Here is a 16,731-nt window from a genome sequence, read left to right as displayed (position 1 = left end):
TAAAGCTATCTTGCAGTTAAAACATTATTCTAAATATGTTATATAGCTTATAGCTTTAGATAGTTAGGGCAAGGAAAAAGGGATGTCTGTCATGTACCACATCAGGGATTCGGATTAAAGAAACTTCTAAATATATAGTCAGTCAACTCCTCTAAAACCGTTGTGACCTTTCACTCTCCTGTGTTGTATCTGTGTTCTTGTCATAGAAGGAGTCTGGTTTAATGTGAATTAAATCTTCTGATAGAATTAGGGCCGAAAGATAACTAGCATTTGATCTCATGATTAGCTTATTTTATGAAATTTCCATGGACCACATGGACTGTGTCAGAGGCATCTGGCAGTCTGCTGTGTGTCCCCTCTACAAGCAGGGAGCCCTGAGCACAGCTGTGCAGGGCTGAAGTGAATGGGTTAGGATAACCAGCATGGAGCTGTCAGTGTGAGCATACTGCTCTAACAGATGCCCCTTTTTAGGGTTACTTCAGAGAAGATGAAAGAGACTCCAGGTAAGAAATGTTTCTTACACTCTTTGATTTATGTTCTGTTTCAGTGATGACAGTATGGGTTATCAGTATCCATTCACTCTACGAGTTGTGCAGAAAGATGGGAACTCCTGTGCTTGGTGCCCATGGTACAGGTAAAGTCACCTTCTGCAAAAGAAAAATGTTAGAATTGCAGCTTCAGATATTATACCTTTTTCATAAGCTTTCCAGTTTTTAGATGTAATAAGTAGTAATGGGAAGCTTGAAATAAACTTAGGAGTTCTTCATTCATCTCTTCCCTGTGAGGTCTATAGCTAAGTTTTGCTCTTGAGACTTAGATGATTTTGTTAACTCGACAATCCTCATCAGATTCATAGTTTATGATCAACATTTATTATTCTAGACCTTCTGCTCCTTAGTTATAAATCAGTTTAGCAATTCTGAGTTCAGTAAAACATATTCTATTTACTAGACCTTACTGGAAGTCTGTTTTTGGTTTTAAGAAAAGTTATAGAGATTGATTAGTCATTAGTGTTCCAGCTTGGAAAATGCCTGAGTACTGAAGTCAGCTATCAGAGCACTGTAGTGGCCTTCACAAACTTGAGACGTATAGGCAGTGAAGCCATGGCCTTTGTCATGGTTCCTACCCACTCATAAAATTTTATATGTATTTAATGTGCCATTTGACAAACAAGGAAATAGGCATTGTTATGCCCCATAAGTTGTCCTAACTTCAAGCATTAAGTAACTAAATTTAGAATTTCATGAGAGGTAAATTATCTCAAATATCCACTTCCCTTATCATTTATTTGCCATGAAGTTTCACATATTCATGTGGATTAACAATTGGTTATCAAATGCCTTGAAAAACTAAAGATTTGAGAAGTGTTAAGTGTGATTCACTGAACTACTAATAATTACTAATACATATTCATGCATTTATCAGTCTGAAGTTAGAAGCCCATGACGAATTGTGATGCCAAGAAGGAAAGTAGAGAAGTAGAAAGAGAATTTTTTATGTTTTGGCCATGACTTGCAGGATGTTAGTTCCCCAGCCAGAGATGGAACCCCTGGGACATGTTAGTGTAAGCACCAAGTCCTAATCACTGGACCACCAGGGAATTCCCAGGGAGAATAATTTTGATAAAGAAAATTTGGACTCATTAATTATTCTTTCCTCAGTAGATTGTTTTTCCCCCCTTTAGATTTTGCAGAGGCTGCAAAATTGATTGTGGGGAAGACAGGGCTTTCATTGGAAATGCCTGTATTGCTGTGGATTGGGACCCCACAGCCCTTCACCTCCGCTATCAAACATCACAGGAAAGGGTAAGTACTCCAAGTCACCATAAGATGGCAGTTTTTATATGTAAATAAAAATATATACATTTTTATATGTAAAATATATGTAAAATTTCCCCCAGCTTAACTGTATCATGCCGTTTCTATTTTCAGACAGTTTAAATAATAACCAGACAAATATTCATTGATATTCTCTGTGGCACTTAGATATATTAGCATGATTATGTGGTTTCAGTTTTCCCACTTGTAGAGATAATTGTGGGGCTTCACAGATGGCACTAGTGGTAAAGAATCCGCCTGCCCGTGCAGGAGACACAAGGGACTCTGGTCCGATTCTGGGGTCAGGAAGATCCCCTGGAGTGGGAAATGGCAACCGACTCCTGTATTCTTGCCTGGAAAAATTCCATGGACAAAGGATCCTCATGGGCTACAGTTTATGGTGTCAAAAAGAGTTGGACACGACTGAGCATTCCCCCCCCACCCCCCCCCACACACACACTAACAAAACACGAGTTAATTGTATTGTTGTTGTTGTTCAGTCACTCAGTCATGTCCAACTCTTTGCGACCCCATGGACTGCAGCATGCCAGGCTTCCCTGTCCTTCACAATCTTCCCAAGCTTGCTCAAACTCATGTCCGTTGAGTCAGTGAGGCCATCCAACCATCTCATCCTTTGTCCTCCCCTTCTCCTCCTGCCTTCAATTTTTCCCAGCATCAGGGTGTTTTCTAATGAGTCAGCTCTTTGCCTCACGTGGCCAAAGTACTGGAGCTTCAGCTTCAGCATTAGTCCTTCCAATGAATATTCAGAACTGATTTCCTTTAGGATTGACTGGTTGGATCTCCTTGCAGTCCAAGGGACTCTCAAGAGTCTTCTCCAACACCACAGTTCAAAAGCATCAACTCTTCGGTGCTCAGCCTTCTTATAGTCCAACTCTCACATCCATACATGACTACTGGAAAAACCATAGCTTTGACTAGATGGACCTTTGTTGGCAAAGTAAGGTCTCTGCTTTTATATGCTGTCTACTTTTGTCATAGCTTTTCCAAGTAGCAAGCGTCTTTTAATTTCATGGCTGCAGTCACTGTCTGCAGTGATTTTGGAGCCCAAGAAAATAAAGAAAATGTTAATAGTAAGTAAATCTTGAAACCAAAGTTTGGGCATAAGTAAGAAGATATATTCTCTGGCCAGGGCATGTCAAGCATGCCAATCTCTCTGCCTGTTTATTAATTATTATTGAAGTTTCAGCATTTGGTAACCACTATTACTTAGCTCAAATGCATTCCAGGGCTGTAGCTGCCACCTTTAATAGACATAGTGGTCAGAAAAATTAGAGAAAGGATTGACTGTTTCAAAATGGGGCACCTAAGAGTACATCTCCTTGCCTGTTCTTCACACTTAGCATTCCTCTACTGCCACTCTCAGGCCAGAGCAGTTCTTCAATTTTGAAAATAAAACTTCCAAGAGAATACTAACTCCACTAACTGCATATGCAAAAATATTTGAAGGGAAGATTGACTAGATGGCTTGTGTTTAGAGATAGGAAGAATCCGATGGAGAAGTAAAAGCAACAGAATCAAAGGCAATGTTTTAGTCACATGAAGAAATGTAGTGGATTTTGCATTTATATGACTCTTGATGGAAATTTCCTTCACTGTTTCTTAATATATTCCCTTTAGATAAGGTAGCAATGAAAATTAAATTTTCTCTTTCTTTTTTTTTGAAGTATAGTTGACTTACAGTGTAGTGTTCTGGTGTACAGCAAAGTGATTGACTTATACATATATACATTCTTTCCCATTATGGTTTATAATCAGGGTACTGACTACAGTGCCCTGTGCTATGCAGTAGGACCTTGTCATTTATCCATTCTATATAAAATAATTGGCATCTGCTAACCAACCAGTCCATTCTAAGGGAGATCAGTCCTGGGTGTTCTTTGAAAGGAATGATTCTAAAGCTGAAACTCCAGTACTTTGGCCACCTCATGCGAAGAATTGACTCATTGGAAAAAACTCTGATGCTGGGAGGGATTGGGGGCAGGAGGAGAAGGGGACCACAGAGGATGAGATGGCTGGATGGCATCACCGACTCGATGGACGTGAGTTTGAGTGAACTCCGGGAGTTGGTGATGGACAGGGAGGCCTGGTGTGCTGCAGTTCATGGGGTCGCAAAGAGTTGGACACGACTGAGCTACTGAACTGAACTGATTCTCAAACCACCATTCAACCTTTCCCCACCCCCTTGGCAACCACAGTCTGTTCTCTATGGACTTTTCTGTCTTTCTGTGCTGTTGAGGAGTGGGGGAACTCCCGATTCTAGACCAGATTCCCTGTTTGGAACCCTAACTATGTCCCCACACACCCTCAGGCTCTCACTAACCAAGAATTCTTTATGGATAGTTGCCAAATGAAAGGAAGCTGCAGAGAAATTGATGTTTTGGCAGATTTTGCTCATTGGAGCAAGATTAATTCAGTAACCTCCACCACACTTCCTTTGAAGAGGGAAAATTTTAGCAACTGAAAGATTCTTAAATCTTTGTTAGCACAGAATCTGACAGGACATTACTGTGACAAGATAACTCCTGTCAAAGATGAAAAACTATTTGGCTGTAAATCTCCTTCCCTTTTTAAGAAGCCCAGTGTGCAATCTGAAAAACTCTAGAGGACATCCTACTTACAGGAAGAAGGACCTGTGTGACCTGTTAAATCTCACCCCACTTCCATTTTCAGTGATGCTTTTAGGGTACCATGGAAACCAAGCTGCTGTTGAGATATCCTTCCTTTCTGGGGAATGGGGCCACATGACTAATATCTTCCTACATGTGGATTCTGCATGTGCTTGGAGAGTCACGTAGACAAAAGAGATATCTTGGTTCAAAATTGAGATTATTCATGTGGCCTTGTAAAATATATGTTTTATGTTTTTTATTCTAGTAATTTCCCTTTTAAGAGTTTATCCTAGGGAAATACTCTGATTTGCTGACAAATTTCATCATAGCATTTGTTAGAGTAGTTAAAAAAAACTAGAAGCAACTTGTATTTTTCTCACATTAGAGGAGTGGTTAAATAAAGCATGGTATAGTGATTGGATAAAATACTATGCAATCACTGAAAATGAGGATTACCAGAAGTTTTTACACCAACATATATGGAAAGATGCTAATAATATCATGTGAAGTTTTTTATAAAGTAAGATATAAAATTGCATATCCTGAAAAATATATAAAAAGGGCTGAAGAAAATCTGCCAATATTTTGACAGTTTGCCTTTATAAGGTTTCCTGCCTTTTAACATTTTTCACTGCTTTCCAAAATTTCTACATGAATGTTTTATTTGATAAGGAGGGGGAAAAAATAGGCAATTGCTCTTATTCTTTTAATTTTTTCCCTGTTTGACCCTCATATTCATTAATAGAAAATTAAACTAGGTAACTTCTTAGATCTTCTCTTTTTCTAATAGTCTTATAATGTATGAAAGCTATTACTTCATTACTTTATGTTTTGGACTAAGGATGAGCTTTCAGGCAACTTAGAGAAAAATAAAGGAAGAGGGTGCCAATAAATAATTTAGACTATTTGAATAATTATAGAGAATCTGGAGCTAGATCCCAAGGGGAAATTTTATTAATAAAAATTACTGTCATCTGCAGATATGTTTTTTCATCCATTTTCTCATTCCTTCCTGTCTCTATCCAGCTGTCTAGCCTGTGTGTTGTATAGAAAATATAGTCAGTAAAAGTCAACATTCTTTACCTGCTTACTGTAATTTGTGGTTGGCCATAAAGCATCCCTGGTAGAGATAATATAGATAATGTTTAACTGGCTGTGAGAAAAGAGACAGTACTATATTTGACCTACCTCTTTTTCTTTTTTCCCCTAAACTTTAAACTTTTTATTTTGTATTGAGATATAGTCAATTAAGAGTGTTGTGGTAGTCTCAGGTGAACAGCGAAGGGACTCAGTCATACATATACATACATCCATTCTCCCCCAAACCCTCCTCCCATCCAGGCTGGCCTGTAACATTGAGCGGAATTCCCTGTGCTATACAATAGGTCCTTGTTGGTTATCCATTTTAAATATAGCAGTGTGTACATGACCTTCCGGACATACCTCTTTTTCTACTCTGATTCTAACCACCATGATACAGCATGTTTCTTTTTGAAGCATGTCAGTGTTCCCTGGGGAAAGTGTCAGAAGTCAGTGACTCACGGTCAATCCAGATTTCCCTTTCTGAAAGGGTTTTCCTTGAAATTCCCCGTTTTCAAATAAATTCTTTAGAAATGATTGGTGATGCAGTGCTAAACTCTTCATTGCATGATCAACCCCAACCTTGATAGTTTATACAAACATTTGACGGCCTCTGACTCAGCCATCTCATGCAGGGACAAAGTCACACCTGAAAGCTGTTCTAAACTGAGAGCTCAGGAAGGAAAGCTGGAGGGAAATTGCCTTGGGCAAAGAGAACCATTTCACCTCTGGAAGGGAGGAGTAACAAGTAGGGTGAAGGGACCTGAGTATGACCTTTGCCAAAAAGAGACATTCATTGTTGTGCTTGTCCGGGCTCCACCCTGGGATGTGATCCCTGTGTGTGGTCTCACGGTTGTTCATAGTCATGCAATGTGTGCCTCACCCGCTGTGGTTCCTAATTGCTTTCTAAGTGGCAGCCAAGAATGGCAGAGGGAAAATTTCTTTCTGTTGCATCCTAGGCCCCTCAGTGTCTCCTTCCTCCTGATTCCCACGCCACCGCCTTCCTCATGTTGGCCTCTTCCTTGCTTCAATAGCACCACAGAGGTGTGGGCAGGTCTTAGGAAAATCAGGTTGTTTTGAGTCTGCTATTCCTTTTGTTAACCATGTCATATAAAAAGGCACCAAGAGGCAAGAGACAGGTAATGATACACATGCTGTTTTTTTTATATTCATAATTTTGTTGATTTATTTATTTTGGCTATGCTGTGTCTTCATTGCTATTCAGGCTTTTCTCTAGTTGCGGTGCTCGGGCTTATGGCGGAGGCTTCTCTTGTTGCAGAGCACAGGAGTTAGGGCGTGAGGGCTTCAGTAGTCACAGCTCCCAGGGTTTTGAGCACAGGCTCAATAGTTGTGGCGCATGGGCTTATTTGCTCTTCAGCACACACATGGTGTTTTGTTAACTCTGTGTTATGACTTGGCATCAACATGCAAATGATTGTGGCTCTGGGTTTTAACGCCCTGGTGACTGTCCTCTCAAGGTGAGTTTTTCTGTACCCTTTCTTATTTAATCCAGATCTGGCCTCTGTGTTCCAGTGATATTATTTCTCCTAGCCTCTGTAGAGCCTGCAGCATACTAATAATGTCCCCTGTCCCTGTTAAAAAAATAAATGTCCTAACCTCAACACCCTTGACTTGAAAGCCAGCCTGCATATAAGCTGTTTTTGGATTTCAAAATTGTAAAATAAACAGGCAATTCCTTGTTGGTTTTGTTTTTGTCATTTAGTAGCATGCAGAAATTTTTCCCAAAAAGTTATGGTCATTTAAGTAGAAATTTGATCAAAGATGTTATTGATGTGATATCTGGGAATAAATGTGCAAATGCTCTATTTACTCAGACTCTGGTTTGGTTGTATTTTAAAGTAAAGTAAATGAGATTGAGTCACCAAGAGGATGATGCAGAGCAGGTGACCATTCTAAACTCCCTCCTACCCCTTCTCCCGTTCCTCATTTCCTCCACCTGCAGGTTGTAGATGAGCACGAGAGTGTGGAACAGAGTCGGCGTGCACAAGCTGAGCCCATCAACCTGGACAGCTGTCTCCGAGCTTTCACCAGCGAGGAGGAGCTGGGGGAGAACGAGATGTACTACTGCTCCAAGTGTAAGACCCACTGCTTGGCAACCAAGAAGCTAGATCTCTGGAGGCTTCCCCCGATCCTGGTATGTTACAACCCCACCTCTGAGAGAGTAGCAGTCTAGCTTGAAGGAAAGAAGCTGTGAACAAATAAGAATTTTTGAGAATAATCTTTCTTGCCACAGTGTTTAAAATGCTTTTGCTGGGAATTCCCTGGCAGTCCTGTGTTTTGGACTCGGCAGTTTCATTGGCAATTCAGTCCCTGGTCAGGGAACTAAGATCCCACAAGCCACGCAGTTCAACCAACTATTTACATACATAAAACACTTTTGCTGGTGTACGCAGACCTGAATTGTCCTACAGACATTTACTAGTTTTGTATCCTAAAGAGGGTACAGCCTCCAAGGGAAGAGAAGTCATATGGACCAGTAACTGCAGTTGAGTGAGACATGTGAGAAGTGCCCCAAGTGGTAAAGCCTGGTGAAGTTGAACTTCAGGAGAAGGTGAAAGCACTTCTAGCTCTAGGGAGAGAGGAAGCTTGAGGCTTGCGCTTTACAGACTATAGAAGAGCAGAGGAGCCTGAGCCTCCGGTCCCGCTGTGCTTGGTCACATAGGCGCAGACACCGCTGAATTAAATGTGTGTGCACCAGGTACATGGGGGCTAATATGTTCTTTCTGATTTGATGCACTTCTGCCTTCTCCATCCATGGATTAGAGACTCTCCTGTTGATTGTCAAGAGTTGGAGTGTCAGTTCTTCCTATTCATTTAAGAAAGCTTTTTTCCATAAGGGAGGAAATCATATTGATAACCAGACCTTGTGTCTATTTTTTTATTCATATCTTCTTCCTACCACTCTGTGAGACTGAATGTAGACAAGAACAACTCCCCAGGGAATGAAGCACAAGAAGTTACTAACAGGGATTGGCTAGCTCCAGGGATAGCTTCCCTGGTAGCTCAGCTGGTAAAGAATCCACCTGAAAATGCAGGAGACCCCAGTTCAATTCCTGGGTCAGGAAGATCCCTGGAGAAGGGATAGGCTACCCACTTAAATATTCATGGATTTCCCTGGTGGATCAGCTGGTAAAGAATCCGCCTGCAATTCTGGAGACCTGGGTTTGATCCCTGGGTTGGGAAGATCCCCTGGAGGAGGGCATGGCAACCCACTCCACTATTCTTGCCTGGAGAATCCCCGTGGACAGAGAGGAGCCTGGCAGGCTACAGTCCATGGGGTCACAAAGAGTCGGAGACAACTGAGCGACTAAGCACAGCACAGGGATGGGAAGCTGAGCATAGGGACAGGCTTGAGAACAAGTAGGTGGGAAGGGGTAAGGTATATTTTTTTTGATTGAGGTATGGAGTTAACATGGAGTTAAATTCATAGATTTAAAATATCTAGTTTGATGAATTTTGACAATTACTTATACTCATATGACCATCACATAAAACATATCACGTATCATGAAGTATCAGCATTTATAAAACTGTGTTTTTGAGACAGGAGACTAATGTTCAATCCCTGAGTTGGGAACATCCCCTGAAGAAGGAAATGGAAACCCACTCCAATATTCTTGCCTAGGAAATCCCACAGACAGAGGAATCACTCTGGCAGGCTCCAGTTCAGTCCATGGAATCACAAAGAGTCAGACATGACTTAGCAACTGAACACAAAGAATAATGAGGAGTAAATGTTATGTTGATAGCTCGATGGGCTTTTGTTACATCCACATACCAGCGTGGCCCTTAGAGAGGGATTCTCTGTATGTAAATAGTAAATAGTTAAGCATTTAGGGTAGAGGTAGCCACCCAAATATCTGTGCCCACAGTCAGTTCAGTTCAGTCACTCAGTCATGTCTGACTCTTTGTGACCCCATGGACTGTAGAACGCCAGGCTTCCCTGTCCATCACCAACTCCCGGAGCTTACGCAAACTCATGTCCATTGAGTCGGTGTTGCCATCCAACTATCTCATCCTCTGTTGTCCCCTTCTCCCGCCCTCAATCTTTCCCAGCATCAGGGTCTTTTCCAGTGAGTCAGGTCTTCACATCAGGGGGCCAAAGTATTGGAGTTTCAGCTTCAGCATCAATCCTTCCAATGAATATTCAGAACTGATTTCCTTTAGGATGGACTGGTTGGATCTCCTTGCAGTCCAAGGAACTCTCAAGAGTATGCTCACGATAGGGAGCATAATAACACTGTGTTTAAGCCTGAAGAAATTCATTGCTTTTGAAAAGAAAGAGAGAAGCCAGAAAGGAGAAGAAAGATTCTTATGCTCTTCAGGACAGTGAAACCCCCTGATCTCAGCCAACAGAAATGTTAAGAAAGGAGAGGCCTCCTGTTGGAGGCTGGGTAACTTTCATCTGTTAAAAACGCCTCCACTTTTCTTCAAATGATTCAGTCTATAGTATTCTAGCCTCGTGTATTTGTGAATGGATGATATTGGAGAGAGGTAAAGGTCAGTGTGAGTCACAAGCCCAGAGGACATGGAAGAAGAGGCTCCTTTGATGTTGAAGACATGTAGGAGAGAGTTTGGATGTACACCGATTATGAAATTAGGGGGATTACCGTTTTAGCCACATCGCTAAAGGGCAGTGGCCTCTTAACTAGGTTACATAAGAACATATATTCTTTGGTGGGGGGAAAGACATATTTTTGGAACATATACATATGTTTTAGACTTTTTTTTAGTGTGTAATTTGTGTCTTCAGAACACGTTAATACAACTGTTTTCTCTTCTTCTCCAGATTATTCATCTCAAACGATTTCAGTTTGTAAATGGTCGATGGATAAAATCACAGAAAATTGTTAAATTTCCTCGTGAAAGTTTTGACCCTAGTGCTTTTCTGGTGCCGAGGGACCCAGCTCTCTGTCAGCGTAAACCACTCACACCCCAAGGGGATGACCTCTCTGAGCCCAGGATCCCGACAGGAGAGGTGAAGAAAGCAGATGCTCAGAACTCCGCTGGGGAAGATGTCGTGCTCCTGAGTAAGAGCCCGTCCTCACTGAGTGCCAACGTCGTCAGTAGTCCTAAAGGTGAGGAACCCAAAGCTCACTCCAGAGGGGGCCCTTCCTGGGCCCTCTAGGCTGCATGTTTCCCTCCGTCTTCCACTCTAGAGCAACAGCTTGGTTGTACCAGGATCCTTCTGGACTCAGACCTATCTACATTTGAGCTGTGTGAGTTTTAGCAAGAGAACAGCCTCACTAAATCTCTTTTCTCATTCATAAAAAGAAGAAAATACTCAGTTCACAGAGTGAGAAATCGATACATCAAGAATCCAGCACTATAGAGACTCCCTGGTGGCCCAGGGGTTAAGAGTCCGCTTGCAGCGCAAGGGCCCAGGGTTCAGTGCCTGGTGGGGGAACTAAGCTCCCACCTGTTGCAGGACAACTAAGCCCAAGCACCTCCACTGCTGAGCCCGGGCACTGCAAGGAAGGTCCCTCATGCCGTAACCAGGACCCAGTGCAGCCAAATAAATAAATAGTATTAATAAAATGGAGAGTAAAGCACTTGACATAGCGCCTGGCATTTGGTGATTATGAATGATAGTTGTCATCCTTGTTTGCTTATATCAGAGGTTCTCAAAGTAAAATTTGGGGAAACCCCTAGAGGGTGCCTGAGACCCTTTCTGAAGATCAGAGCTATTTTCATAAAAATACTAAGTATTTGGGAATTCCCTGGCAGTCTGGTAGTTAGGACTCAGCGCTTTCACTGCTGTAGCCCCAAGTTCAGTCCCTGGTAAGGAAACTGAAGATGCCACAAGCCATATGGTACAGCCAAAAAAAAAACCAAAAGCTAAATATTTGCCTTTCCACTCTCATTCTCTCACAGGTTGACTTAGAGCCAACATATATGTGATATTGTCCATGAAATATATGTCTTGTGTTTCTCAAATTCCTCAGTTTTAACTTCTAATATGGTAAATAAATACATGGTAAATATTGATAAATGAAACTCACAAAAACAAAAGTTCTCAAGATTCTCAGCAATTTTTGAGGGTATATAAGGGAGTCAGGAGCTGTTTGAGACCTGCTCCTTTGCAGGATTGTTGTGAGAGGTAGAGATAGTAAAGTTTCCGATGTCACGCCTTGCAGGAGTAAGTGCTTGATAATTTGTGGTCATATTTTTTAATCTAAAGAAGAATGCATATTTGTCAAACCCCTTCATCTAATACTATTTTGAATTGAATCTGCCCTAAATCATCTTTCTGCTCTTTTTCTAAGTCCATACTTAACTGTACTGCACATTTTCAGGATACTGCTGCCTTGAGAGGGTTGGCATTGAGGAAGACAAGAATGTAACTTATCGGCCACATAATAGGAGTAAAGCCTAGCCAGTCAGGATGCCCCTGGCTTTACCTTTTTGTGTACGCTTGTGCAGTTGACTGCAGAGTTAGCTTTTGGTGGCTGGTTTAACTTGTGACATTTGGATTTATCTTTTATTCCCTTTCACAGGTTCACCATCTACATCAAGAAAAAGTGGTACCAGCTGTCCCTCCAGCAAAAACAGCAGCCCTAACAGCAGCCCTAGGACTTTAGGGAGAAGCAAAGGGAGGCTCCGCCTACCCCAAATCGGCAGCAAAAACAAATTGTCAAGTAGTAAGGAGAACTTGGATGCCAGCAAAGAGAACGGGGCTGGGCACGTTTGTGACCTGTCTGATGCCTTGAGCCGAGGGCACGTGCTAGGGGGCAGCCAGCCTGAGCTGGTCACCCCGCAGGACCACGAAGTAGCTTTGGCCAATGGATTCCTTTATGAGCACGAGGCATGTGGCAATGGCTACAGCAATGGTCAGCTTGAAAACCACAGTGAAGAAGACAGTACTGACGACCAAAGAGAAGATACTCATGTTAAACCTATTTATAACCTATATGCAATTTCGGTAAGTGGTTGCTTGTATGATTTTTGGAATGATCTACCTTTTCAGTGGTTGGTTTGTTCATCTTCATTCATTCATTATTTTTTCAGAGCCTGCTCATTTGCAAGGCATTGAGCTTGGTGATAGACTAAGTTAGCAGTAAATATCTTGGCCTTTTGGGTAGAATCCAAGATGCTCACAGTTTAATAAAGGGAACAGTCATGTAGTATTCTAGGTGGAGTCACAGGCTTAAGCCATTCAGAAGTGTGTGTTTCTGAGGGAGTTTTGCTTTCCAAAAATAATTACAAAAATAGAATGGTAAGATTCAAAGTTTTAAAATTTTCAGTTTTCCTTCTTGGTTTGTTTTTGGAAGAAGAAAAACACTTTTCCTTGGATTGGATCCTGGTACTTGCCCTGGCCTGAGTATTGTCAACTACTAATACACCTCCACTTTCTTCTCTCTTACAGTGCCATTCAGGAATTCTGGGCGGGGGCCATTACGTCACTTATGCCAAAAACCCAAATAGCAAGTGGTACTGTTACAATGACAGCAGCTGTAAGGTAAATGTCCCCGATCTTTTATAAAAGAAACAGAAATTCAACAGATCTAGAAGACATTTGTTGAAATAATGGATTTTCTCCAGAATTATTGTTTAGTCACTAAGTCATGTCCTACTCTTTGCAACCCCATAGACTGTAGCACACCAGACTCCTCTGTCCATGGGATTCTCCAGGCAAGAATGCTGGAGTGGGTTGCTATTTTCTTCTCCAAGGGATCTTCCTGGACCAGGGATCAAACCTGTGTCTCCTGCATTAGCAGGCAGATTCTTTACCACTGAGCTACTAGGGAAGCCCTTTCTCCTGAATAGAAAGTAGTTGTTTCTGTTAGAATCCATATATAGATGCCTTCAATATAAAGGAATAAAAGTGACATGCAGGGAATTCCCTGGAAGTCCAGTGGCTGAGACTTGTCAGAGCCTGGGTTCCATCCCTGGTCAGGGAACTAAGATCCCACAAGCCACACAGCATGCCCCTTCACCCCAAAAAAGTGATATACAGAGCAGAAAATGAAAACAGTGAAAAAATAGAAGGTATTGATTAATAAGAAAAAGTTCTTATCTTTTGAGCTATTAGAATTTAAAGAAAGTGAAGTTGCTCAGCCGTGTCCAACTCTTTGCGATCCCGTGGACTGTAGCCCGCTAGGCTCCTCTGTCCATGGGATTCTCCAGGCAAGAATACTGGAGTGGGTTGCCATTTCCTTCTCCAGGGGATCTTCCCGACCCAGGGATCAAACCCGGGTCTCCCGCATTGCAGGCAGACGCTTTACCCTCTGAGCCACCAGGGAATCCCATTAGAAGTTAATGTGTTATTTTGTTTTCTATCATTCTTTTGACTTGTCTATGGCCTGTATATTTTCCCAAAACCAAACATTGAAAATAATGGTTCTTATTTTAGGGGCAGGTATGAGAAAGCCAAAATGTTAAGCTGATTGGAAGCAATCCGTTTTAGTCATGAAAGAGGGTTGGTCCTCCCTTCCCTGGTGAGGATTTAGAGTCAGCGTGTGTGCTGTGTGCTTAGTCGCTCAGTTGTGTCTGACTCTTTGCGACTCCATGAACTGGGGCCCGCCAGGCACGTCTGTCCATGGGGATTCTCCAGGCAAGAATACTGGAGTGAGTTGCATTCCCTCCTCCAGGGGATCTTCCCCACCAGGGATTTAACCCAGATTCCCGCATTGCAGGCAGATTATTTACCGTCTGAGCCACCAGGGAAGCCCAGCTTTTTTGTTAAAAACTTTTCTTGCTCCTCCAGGAACTTCACCCTGATGAAATTGACACCGACTCTGCCTACATTCTTTTCTATGAGCAGCAGGGGATAGACTATGCACAATTTCTGCCAAAGATCGATGGCAAAAAGATGGCAGACACAAGCAGCATGGACGAAGACTTCGAGTCTGATTACAAAAAGTACTGTGTGTTACAGTGAAGCTACCACTCTGGCTGCTAGGTAGACTGGTGATGAGGGAGATGACTCCCTGTAGCTGACATTTGGCAAAAGCATCGCTGAAAGGCAAGCTCAATGTGTACTTATTTTATCCTGTGACCCTGAAGCACAAAATTAAAAAAAAAAACTCTAATTAAAATAGCAGTTAACATACCAGTAGTAATAATTTTGTTTGAAAGTGTTTCACGTAAGCTCCCTGGTAGAGAGCTTTCAGGCAGAGCCCACCATGAGCCTGTAAACAAAAGGGTTTGGCACCAGCCACCTGGGACCAAATAAGAACTAAATTGTGCTTGTCCAGACACGAACAACCCTGTAGCGAATATAGTTTACCAATAATCGTAACAGAATATTACGAATCTCCTTAGAGTCAAAGTAAAACAAAAAATTGTAGTGTTGTCTGGGGACGACATGATATGCTACCTCCTTTTTCCTGAAGTTTTATTCCATTGTAGCGACTGACACGATGGAGAAAGCGAGATCATGAAGGCGTGTGAAGGATTCTTACAGCATGGACACAGATTTTTCAATTTACTTTTTAAACCATTTTCCCACTCTTTCTATATCTTCATTGCTTTTTGTTTCTGTTGTTGTGTCATTGTAGTAGAGACATATATAAGTGGTCAATCTGAAAGGGAGGCTCTCTTAAGAGCTGCGTGCCTTCTCCCCAGGGCCTTGGTTGGGAGACCCTGTAGGAAAAAAAAAAAAAACATCGTGGGAGATCCAGCTAAAATAGCCCTCCAGATAGAGGCAGCTTGCACTGAGGGTGCTTCAAGTGCCCTCAAAAACGTTCCCCCTGTGCTGAGGGTGGGAGGGGAGTGGCGGCCGACATGGACACCATCCTTCCATGCACTGTTGTGCAGTGTCTGAGAGGGGACGGGGCCACAAAGCTAGATGGTGTTTTGCAGTTAGTGGTTGTTTGTTCTTTGTTTCTTTGTTTTGCACTTTAAAAAAAGAATATGTGCAAATGAACTTTTCAGAACTTGTTCATATTTGATGGCTGTAAGGGCTATAAATTAACTTGATGGGGGTATTTTCCCCTATCATATTAAATTTAAAAACAAAATACATCCCAAACGTTGATAATGTATAAGTATTTTTAATGCAGTTGGGGGATTTAGGAAGTAAACTTTTTGTTTGCATCTCCATTTGCTTTTTTTTTAAACAGTACTGGTCATCAAAAGTTATGTTTCTTTGCTTACTTCATTTTATCCTCCAATAATTCAAGACTGGAACAAAAATATAAATGTTATTTATTTCAGGCAACACTTTTTTTCTGTGTTGTTTCTAAATATATATTCAAGGTAAATATTTCACTTTTTTTATTCATCTGGACCCTGGAAGTTGATTCTCATTAATTGTCAGATTCCATTACCCTTCCTTCCTCATAGATAGTAGGTACCAATGTAATTAAGCGTTTGTGCTTTGATACCTAAGGTCGATTACTAACCAATTCTCAGAGCATTTAGAAAGGTAAATGGCTGAGTTGAAAGCCTATTCAGAAGAAGACTATAATTGCAAGTAGGAAGGGTTGGCCTAAATGCTATAATATAATGAAGTCAGACAAAATGCAGACTTTAGAGTTTCATGATTTTCAGTGTATAAAATCTGTCCATTCCTAACTGGACAAGTCCCATGAAAAAGTGGAAGATTTTAAATAATTTCCTTACAGATGTTTTATTTAAGCAGGTAGCACAATCTACTAATGTTGTTTGATCTGTGTTGTTACATTGGTTGTAATTAATTTTTTTAATTCATGACTAGCAGAAAATTTATTAAATTAACTAACTACATTCACCTTGTAAATTACTGTATAAAACTTGTTGACAATGCACTGACTTTAGAAAGATGTTAATGTACATAGAGTGTAAATAAAATAGTGTTGATGTACTGAAATATGAACTGTATAAAAAAGTATTGGTAATTGTATATGGAGTGTACCTGTTTCTCTGTAACTATTATCCAAACAAATTAAATACTGTGGATGCATCTATGTGCTCTTTTTCCTCTATACAAGTAAACACAAAAATGTCAAATTCTTTAGCCTTCCTCTCTGTGACCCTGTTTTAATTCTCCTATTTGAATACCTACCTGACGTACAGAGTTGGAGGTTCCATCTCTGAGAGAATGGAAGGTGTGTTGAATGTAGAACAAGGTACTTGCAGCGACCAGATAAATTTGCTTCACATCCCTGTTAGGAAATTTTTTGGAAGACATTGAAAGTGTTTAGGAGAAGAGTAGCTTGCTCATTTGAAACTGAGAATTGAAGGAGTTTTTGCAATAGTTT

The 16,731-nt window shown here is 41.3% G+C and overlaps 1 protein-coding gene across 3 annotated transcripts in view; it reads left to right on the top strand.

The window, feature by feature from the left end:
• Positions 1 to 16,433, top strand: part of USP32 (ubiquitin specific peptidase 32) — a 206,691-nt gene extending 190,258 nt beyond the window's left edge. For all 3 annotated transcript variants that reach the window (XM_055577392.1, XM_055577393.1, XM_055577391.1), the window contains exons 28-34: positions 548 to 634; positions 1,685 to 1,805; positions 7,491 to 7,682; positions 10,338 to 10,626; positions 12,046 to 12,470; positions 12,915 to 13,007; positions 14,256 to 16,433. In XM_055577392.1, coding sequence (XP_055433367.1) covers positions 548 to 634; positions 1,685 to 1,805; positions 7,491 to 7,682; positions 10,338 to 10,626; positions 12,046 to 12,470; positions 12,915 to 13,007; positions 14,256 to 14,429 — 1,381 coding nt within the window. In that variant the 3' untranslated portion in view covers positions 14,430 to 16,433. The remainder of the gene's footprint in view (positions 1 to 547; positions 635 to 1,684; positions 1,806 to 7,490; positions 7,683 to 10,337; positions 10,627 to 12,045; positions 12,471 to 12,914; positions 13,008 to 14,255) is intronic.
• Positions 16,434 to 16,731: the final 298 nt, after the last annotated feature.

Source organism: Bubalus kerabau, chromosome 4 (genome assembly GCF_029407905.1).
Source record: "Bubalus kerabau isolate K-KA32 ecotype Philippines breed swamp buffalo chromosome 4, PCC_UOA_SB_1v2, whole genome shotgun sequence".
In the NCBI taxonomy this organism is placed as follows: Eukaryota; Metazoa; Chordata; class Mammalia; order Artiodactyla; family Bovidae; genus Bubalus; species Bubalus kerabau.
Note: the sequence above shows the minus strand (reverse complement) of the source record. Positions and strands in the feature narration are given on the sequence as shown.